Source organism: Dysidea avara, chromosome 8 (assembly GCF_963678975.1).
Source record: "Dysidea avara chromosome 8, odDysAvar1.4, whole genome shotgun sequence".
Taxonomy (NCBI): Eukaryota; Metazoa; Porifera; class Demospongiae; order Dictyoceratida; family Dysideidae; genus Dysidea; species Dysidea avara.
The window spans coordinates 21,893,085-21,902,760 of record NC_089279.1 but is presented as its reverse complement, the minus strand read 5'-3'; the positions used below and the strand labels follow the sequence as shown (position 1 = coordinate 21,902,760).

The window sequence follows — 9,676 nt, the reverse complement described above, 5'->3', positions numbered from 1 at the left end:
CAAGTCTCTTGGTGAGAACTTACAGGATTCTGTCTTGGAAAACTGCACGGCGTAGTACACCAAACGCTCTGGATGCATGCAGCAGTTATACATTTCTCCACCTCTGTGTCCAACTTCCCATCAAATGTCATCTGGGAACCAAGATATACAAAATTCAGACACACACTCCACATTTCCCCCAGATGTTGCTATCGGTTGCTTATCTTCCTCTGTTATGCCATGTTCAGCCACCATGAACTTGGCCTTGATAAAGCTAACTGACAATCCAAGACCAGCCGCAGCAAAATGATATTCTGTAATGGCCTCTTCAGCTCCAGCAAGTGTGTCGTGCGGCCCAAGAAGCCGGCGCGCCACACCGTGAGTATATTGACAGGAAGAAAGAAAACGTCCTTTTCACACCTTTGTATCTCGGTGATACCTTATCCGATTGGAACCAAATTTGCTACAAAGTTGCCCGCCAGCCAGGGGAGTCTACATTCCAAATTTGAAGGAAATCGCTCCAGCCATTTCCGAGATACGAGCTGCCAAAGTTTCAATTTTTTTTCTTCGTTTTTTTTTTTTCCTTCTTTTTCGTGTTTTCGCACACTTGCAAAAATTGCTATAAAACTCCGATTGCCTTGAAATTTTGCACACAGAATGGGAGTCCAAAGGCGAATCCTAGCATCAAATTTGGTGCAAATCCGATGAATGATTCGTGAGTTTAATATGACCGATTATTCGCGTAAAACAAGATCGATTTGTTGTCACACCTACAGGGTAAACCGCTTCGTGGAATGAGTTGAAAATTGCTATGTAGATGGAGTAACCATCGTAGGAGTGCCTTTTGGTGGTTTGAAAGGAATCGAGATAAAGACCATGGAGATATGATACAAAACCCAACCTGTGTCACAATTACGCAATCGATTTTTATGAATAAAAAAAAGTATTAGTTTTCATGCCTACTAGGCAAACCGCTTAGAGCTATGAGCTGTAAATCGGTATATAGCTGGAATAATCTTCATAGAAAGTCCTTGCAATAGTACAGAAGAATCGGATTACAAACCACTGAGTTATTATTCGAAAGCCAACTCCGTGTAGCAAATGCGAAATCGAGATACTTAATAGAACAGTCACCCTAATAGAGCATTCAGCTAATTTATTTACTCCATTGTAGAATTCTATTACATTACAAGTTATTCTGTAGAGAATTCAGCTGCAAACAGTTAATCTTATAGACAGTTCAGCAAGAAGCAAGTCACCCTATAGAGAGTTCAGCTACAAATATATTGCTGTTGTGATTCAGAACATTACAAGTCACACTGAAGAGAGTTCAGCTATAAACAAGTTATGCACCCTGTAGAGAGTTCTCTAGAGAATTCAGGTACAAACAAGTCACTGCAGAGAGAGTTCAGCTACAAAGAAACTATCCTGTAGAGAGTTCATCTATGTAAACAAATTACCCTATGGAGATCAGCTGCAAACAAGGAACCCTGTAGAGAGTTCAGCTACAGACAAGTCACTTTATAATTTATACAATGTTCAGCTACAAACAAGTCACTTTCGTGTAGAGAGTTCAGCAACCATAAAATCACCCTGTAAAGAGTTCAGCTATACAAACAAGTTACTCTGTAGAGAGATCAGCTAGAAACAAGAGAGAGCTCAGTTAGAAGAAGTCGCCCTGTAGAGATCTCAGCTGCAAAGAATTAAATCCTGTAGAGAGATCAACTACAAACAAATCACCCTGTAGAAAGTTCAGGTACAAACAAATCACCCTATATAGTGTTCAGCTACAAAAAAAATCACTCTGTAGAGAGTTCAGCTACAAAGAAACCATCCTGTAGAGAGTTCAGCTACAAACAAGTTACCCTACAGTGAGATCAGTTTGAAACAAGAGATTTCAGCTACAAACAAATCACCCTGTAGAGAGTTCAGCTATGAACAGATCACCCTGTAGAGAGTTCAGCTATACAAGTCACCCTGTAGAGAGATCAGCTAGTAGAAGTCACCGTCTAGAGAGATCAGCTAGAAGGAAGTTACCTTGTAGAGAGTTCAGCTACAAAGAAACCATCCTGTAGAGAGTTACAGCTACAAACAAATCACCCTGCATATAGTTCAGTTGCAAATAAATTACCCTGTAGAGTGTTCAGCTACAAACAAATCACAGTTCAGCTAAATATAAGTCACCCTACAGAGAGATCAGGTCACCCTATAGAGAGATCAGCTAGAAGAAGTCATGTACCTTGTAGAAAGTTCAGCTACAAAGAACCCACTCTGTATAGAGAGTTCAGCTAGAAACAAGTTACCCTATAGAGAGATCAGCTAGAAACAAGTCGCCCTGTAGAGATTTCAGCTACAAGCAGATCATCCTGTAGATAGTTCAGCTAGATACAAGTCACCCTCAGTGTAGAGAGATCAGCTAGAGGAAGTCACCTTGTAGAGAGTTCAGTGACAAAGAAACCATCCTGTAGAGAGTTCAGCTACAAACAAATCACCCTGTAGAGAGATCAGCTACAAACAAATCACCTTGTAGTGAGTTCAGCAAGACTTGACACATTTTTAAGCGCTTTAGCAATAATTTTTATTTGAGATGCTGACAATTCACATTTGTGCAAACTGAGATAGTTCATATATTTATAACTATTGCAAAGAATTCCTGCTACTGCCTCTGCCAATTGTGTAGTAATCTTAGTTGAATTTAAGCATAAATGTTGCAAGAAAATAGTATTTTGAACTGAAGCAAGTAAAGATAACAGTCTAGTTTCTTCTAAACTACAATTTGATATGTCTAGGTATTCTAATGTTAAATAGTATTTGGATATGAGTTTTAATACAATAGACAATATATCTACTGGTGAAATAGCTTCAATTATCAGCAATAACTTGTTGGAACATTTAAATTTAAATGATTGCAGTTTACGAGATCATGTGGTTGTAGCAATAGCTGATGCATTGGTAAAAATCAATTCTTTCATGTACCTTAACCTCGGCAACAACTGCATCACGCAACAGGCAGTCACAAAGATTGGAGATGTTATTTATAGTAATCATGCAATAAGGGAGTCGCACCTTCACAACTGCGTAAGACCAGATACAAGTTCAATTATATTTTCAGCTGCTAGACAAAAATCTGCATTGAAATGCCTGAATTTGAGCTCAAACATCATCACACCTTCTACAGAAGGTATCATAGCATCAATATTATTGTTGATCACTCACAGTTAGAATACATTGATTTATCATATTGCTACTTATCAGATTCTGGATTTCTTCAAATTTTGAATCGGTTTATCAAGATAAGCATACTACAGTATGTCAATATTGAATCAAATACTGTCACCTAAAGATCAGTGGGAATACAATTGTAAATGCAGACACTTTAGTGCAAGTAATTAGAGCAAATGTAAAACTGAGGCATCTCAACCCAAATCAATGCTGCTAGCCTTGTTGCAGTTTTCAAAGCCTTACAAAATAAAATGTGTTTGTCTTATTTTGATGTTAGTTACAGTTTTCTAGTCAAAATGACTGCCATTGAACTGGATAAAGTATTTCATAGCAACAAAATCATAACACATTTATTATTGAGTCATAGTGTGTTGGAACTATACAGTCATTTAGCAAAATTGTGCCACCCCTAAAACTATTTGGTTGTTTAAGGAATTTAGATCTAAGCAGCACTGCGAATGGTCAATACTTGGCAGATGATATATCAGATGTTATTGAGAGCAATATAATATAATGTTACACAACATTTGAATCTGTCAAATTGTAAGTTATCTGAACTTCACCTTATGGAGATTACTTTAAGTGTAGTGAAGCTATCAATGTTGAAGTGCTTGGATATTTCTTGCAATGAAATAACTAATGAAGCTGCTGTTGCAATTGCATCTGCTATCAAAAACAATCCATCTCTCCAACATTTGCTTTTGAACAATTGTAATTAGGAAGTAGGAATCAAGAAAATTGCCAATGCATTTGAGATGTATATCATCTTTGCTGTCTCTTGATATTAGCAACAATCAAATCACAGCTAAAATTGAGCTAGAAATTGCTGATGCAGTAAATCCTGCTCTACAATTGCATGTGTAGCCATTAACTTCATCAACACAAGTTCCATTATTATCACAAGGATCAGGATCACAATCATCAATATCTGTAGTACAGTTAACACCAGTAAATCCTGCTACACAATCACACATGTAGCCACCAGTGATATTTACACAGTTTCCACCATTATGACATGGATTAGGCATGAGGTATTAAAAATCTGCTTTGTCTTTTTATTCTTCCTGTTGTAAAGAAAAGGGATAGGTTAAAAAAGCCCCAAAGCCAGCCATAGGCCGGCTTTGGGGTACACAAATACAAAAAGAAGTGATATCTAATCAAAAACAGCCAAGCTGTAAAAAAAAGGTGTGACCCCTAAAAGACCATGGTGAAAAAGATGTGACGAAGCACCAAATTCACCTGAATTGTTGCTATTAAAATTTTTACCATTAACCTACCATCACAGCCATTTCTTGGCCGCCACCTTGGATTTCACATCTTTTTTCACCATGGCCTTTTAGGGGCCACACCTTTTTTTACAGCTTGGCTGTTTTTGATTAGATAATAATCTAGTGCCTACACCCTCTACATTCTTTATTCAGGAAAACCATCGTTCAGTAACAGCACAAGAATACAAATTAAATAATGTTGGAGCAATAGTACATCCCTGCCTCAAGCCATTGTTCACATCAATTCCCTCTAATAACGCTCCATCCAACCTAATCTGAGCAGTCATGCTCTCATGAAAGCACCTCACAATGTTAATCAACACTTCTGGTACTCCAAGCTTCCCAAGCACCTTCCAAAGGGCTTCACGGGGCACTGAGTCGTATGCCTTTCTTAAGTCTACAAATATAAAAAATTGCTTTGTTCAATGTTCCACAGCTTTCTCTGAGATTTGCCGAAGAGTGAATATCATATCATTACAACCCCGACCCTTCCTGAAACCACACTGTGATTCAGGGAGCAACTTCTCAGCAAGTTCCTGCAACCGATTCTGGCTACCACCTTACCAACTACCTCCAACAAAGAGATCCCCCTCCAGTTGTCACAGCACTTCAAATTTCCTTTTTGGGAATGGGTATCAAGATGGCAACCCATTCTTGTGGCACCCGCTCTTCCTCCCACACAGCTCTCAGCAAGTTGGTTAGCAAATCACAAAATTCACCGTTATTCATGCCCATCTTAACCATCTCAGGTAAAATCCCTGAGCTACCAGGAGCCTTCCTATTCTTAACTTTCGCTAGAGCAGCAGCAGCAACATCATTGTTAGATGGAATAGCAGCAATCTTCTCAAACACTGGTTTTTGCTCCACAAGGTCCAACTGTTGGGGATCAAAATGACTGCAAATGTTGAGGACAGTTGTAAAGTGTCTCCTCCATCGAGCTTGCTGAGAGGCAGGATCACAGCATGGATTCCCATTTTCATCATCGATGGTTACTACTCTAGATGGAATTAATCCTCTCCTTCCATATTGTAAGTCTCTAATACCTTGCCATACTTCCACTCCACCAAAACTCCCTCGTTCAATCTCAGTAGCCTTGGCTACAAACCAATCATTCTTTGTCTTCCAAATTACTCCACTTGCTTCTTGATCCTCTTGCTTAAATTTAACATGATCATCTTCTTTACCAGTAGCCAACCAAGTAGCGTATAAATCATTTCTACGTTGGAGGAATGGGTTTAAAGTATCAGAAGACTCTCTAAACCAATCAGGTTGGTGTTTCTTCTCATAACCCAACACACTAGCAGCAGATTCAGTCAAGGCAGAGTGAAACACAGACCACTGCTCATCAATGTTACCACCATCAGGCCATACAGCATGTGCCCTTTCCAGCACCTCTTCTACAAACCTCACACTTACTGGTGCCTCACAGCCAGTATCACCATCAGCCCCAGACCTTAACCGTGACACATCAAACCTCCTCTTCTCCATCTTGCATTCGTGTCTTCTCCTATATGGCTTCTTCAAATTCCATATAGGTCAACCAAGTTGTGGTCAGTGTTGCATACTGCTCCCCTTTTCACTGAGAGATCCAAACAGCTACATCTATCCTTCTGGTGTGTCAAGATGTAGTCTATGCAATGCCATGCACCAGACTTCGGGTGTTGCCAAGTTTGTTTATGAATATCCTTCTTGGTGTTACACACCATACCTTCATGGCTACTTAAAAAAGAAAGCAGTTCCCTACCAGCATCATTTGGTTCTCCAAAACCATAAGGTCCTCTCACTCCATCCCACTGATCATTGAGGTAAACCCTAGAGCCAACTCTAGCATTAAATCAGGTCCCCATTAAACAGCTGGGTAAACTGGAGCAATGTGAGTAAAGCTCTTGTTCAAGGAAGGAACAACAATAACAACTGAGTATAACCAGACATTGAACTTAATTGGTCCCCATGTAGCTGGGTAGACTGTAGCAATCTGAGTAAAGTTTCTACACACACACACACACACACACACACACACACACACACACACACACACACACACACACACACACACACACACACACACACACACACACACACACACACACACACACACACACACACACACACACACACACATACACATATACTGAGCCTGTTTGTTATAAGCTAAGATATTTTGTAAAGGATACACAAAATCAAAAGCTGAAGAAATTGCAATAGCTTGTGGTGATCACCTCCTGACATATGACGGTATAGAGATAACATTTCTATTAGACAGTTATGCCTGATAATTTAAAAGAATGCAGCTTAATTGCTGATATTCTTAATAGAACAACACCACCTCTTTGTGGCTTGGTTGTGTAATCTCAACCACATGCTTCAGTGGGTCTTTGGGGGTAAGCATATCTGTCAAAGTGGGCTTTACTGAACAGGAACAGCTATGCTACATTGAACAGTCAGTCAGGAGAAACAAATCAAAAAGCTCACTCAGTATTTTCAACACCACCCAACCATAAGTAATGTGCTCTTCTCCACTTAACATGGTCATTCTCAGGGGCATATGCAGGAATTTTGAGAAGGGGTTTCTACTATATACAGCTAAGTGACTGCCATATTAGTATATTACCTAACTGCTTTAGTAGAGTATCTCGATCTTTTCAGTCACCAAAATCGTAATTCAGAACAGTGCTATAAGTGTCAGAACAATGATATAAGTGTTGCTATCATGTGAAAAACTATTATTTAACTAAGATCAAAGTTTAAAATGTGTCCTGTTTCATGACAGATTCCAGATTCTGGAAACTTGAAGTTTCAATTTCTTAACGTTTCAAGTAGTGTGTAAAATCCAAAGGGGTTTCCCGAAACCCCTGGAAACCCCCCTCGGTATGCCCCTGATTCTCTTATATTTGTATCATCTGGGATGCATGCCTAAAGTTTCAACTGAATTATACCATCATTTCATTTGCCAAACTGTCTGCAGGTGTATATATCTTGCTGAATCTCTGAAATCTGGCCATGAATTCACTCAAAAACACTATTACCGATCTTTCAACCTTGCCAGAGACCTACAGCAAGACACTGAGACAACTAGGCAAGCTCTCAATTATACAACAAACTGGTATTTAATTACATCTGAAGAAATTAAAGCATCACACATGTCCAGACATTGCAGCTACACCAGAGGCAATCAGTGGCTTTGGTTTACTGTAAGCTGTGCAACATTTTGATCTTAGTGGGAAAACGATAACATTTAATTTCACTCACCTGAATATTTAGCAGCTTACTATATGATAACCAATCTTCAAAATGATGAAGAGCATTAATTGCCTCCTTCATAAACATTTCTGGAGTGATATGTATGCTACATATATATATATATATCTCACACTTACCAAGGGACAACGGTATGCTTTCAAGAAATTCCTTGATGACAAAGTTTCCTTAGAATGTATTCGCCTTTTTCATTGAGACTGGTGACAACAGAATGCGTACATCCATTGAAAAGGCAGCAATCTTTAATAGGAAAGAAATTAACCTTGTTCATCAACTACTCATCTTGAGTGTGTTCCTCATGCACCTCTTCTTCTAGAAAGCAGTGGAAGAAACTTGACTTACATAGTTGTTATATTCAAGATCCCCCCCCCCCCCCCCCCCCACATTATTCCACAAGTCCCTCATTGGTAGTCCCTATCATAATGTTGTGGTTGAGCCATAATGGGTTAACTCAGTTGTCCTCAACCCTCATCAGTGACATTCAAAGTTGAAGTGTTGAGGATTAATCGTAATCATGCTGAGAGTGTAGAGCTCTATGCCATGCTGTCTCATCCCTCCTCTGTGTTAAAATAATTAAATTTGTACGATACCTCACTGTCATCAAATGCAGCAGGAAAATTATTTGCTGTAGTGAAAAATGCTAACACGTTAAAAGAGCTCAGCAATGCGATTACTGATGATGTGGCAGATGACATCAAAATTGCTTTAACTATTAATAAATCACTGGTGAGGATGTGGATGAATGGCAACCCCATCAGTGAGGAAGCCAACCACTTAATACTACAAGCCTTAAAGAGTAATAAATAATACTTTGCTATGGCTAATTGTTCCCAGTTACTCTCCAGCAATAGAGGACAAGATTAGGTTGATAGAACAAGAAATTAATGAAATGAAGCACATAATGAGTCAAGGAACACAAGAGAAGCTAATCATTTACTGCTGGTAACAGTTTATGTATGTGTCCATGTTGTGCTACTACAAAACTGTGGTGTCTGTAAAATATAGTATGTATTCTAATTTATTGCAGCAGTTGTCTTGATAATTATATGATATTGATGTATGTAGTAATTATAAAGGAGTTGGTATATAGACCTCTTGAATTCAGTCTCCTATAGTCTCCTCCTCCTAAAAAGTATGAAACAAAGTCAAATTTTTGTTATCATCGATATCAGACCATCATCACACTCTCTCACACAATAACTCACTATCCTTCAGCAGTTGCACCCTACCTCTGGTAAGGTACATGCAGATATTAAGGACTAGGACTATACATTTGAGAATCAGTAGCTATATCATGACACAAAATTATCATTGTCTTTATAGCTAATACAAATGCCAAAAAATGTTGCTGGTGTATAAGTTCCAATTCCATGCATCATGGTTACTGGTACAATTCCATGCATGTTACTGGTAGCTCATTAGACTGCATGCTGCATGAAACTTGTTTCATATTTCTTCTCAACAGTAGTTGTCCATACTTGCAATGCATACAGTCATGCATATTGATGATGTAATTTCATGTAATCAGTGCATGTGTATAAATCAGAATAATAAAGATATCACACACCGTACAGAGTATCATCACTTAGCTACGTTTATAATAAAAGAATCATATTTGAGGTAGTAATCATCAAGTAGATGGCAGTTTGTTTTGTATAGACATGATCAGATCTAGAGTAAGAAGTTGGTCACATGATAGTACTATCCATCTGGGGACCGGCTCACAAGAAGCTGAACATGGAGGGAGTCACAACTCTGATCTGACTACAAAACTTAGACCCAATGGAGTGCATCAAACATGCACTGATGCGTCAAAATTTGTGCTGCTGCAATATTTATAGCTATTCTAGTGCTACTCATCACTAGTATAAAATCAGCAGTACCGTAGTGCTAGCTACACTGCAGTATGTGTACAATTAGCTACCGTAACATATATAGAGCTAAATTCT

At 38.7% G+C, this 9,676-nt stretch overlaps 1 protein-coding gene across 1 annotated transcript; it reads right to left on the bottom strand.

The window, feature by feature from the left end:
• Positions 1 to 5,078: 5,078 nt before the first annotated feature.
• On the bottom strand, positions 5,079 to 5,957 carry LOC136264847 (uncharacterized). Its single transcript, XM_066059607.1, has one exon. It carries the CDS (start codon positions 5,955 to 5,957, stop codon positions 5,079 to 5,081), a length of 879 nt encoding a protein of 292 aa, XP_065915679.1.
• Between the last annotated feature and the right edge of the window lie 3,719 nt (positions 5,958 to 9,676).

Bases quoted from the DNA above. Each gene is read 5' to 3' on its own strand.
- LOC136264847 (XM_066059607.1), bottom strand. From the start codon at position 5,957: ATGGAGAAGAGGAGGTTTGATGTGTCACGGTTAAGGTCTGGGGCTGAT.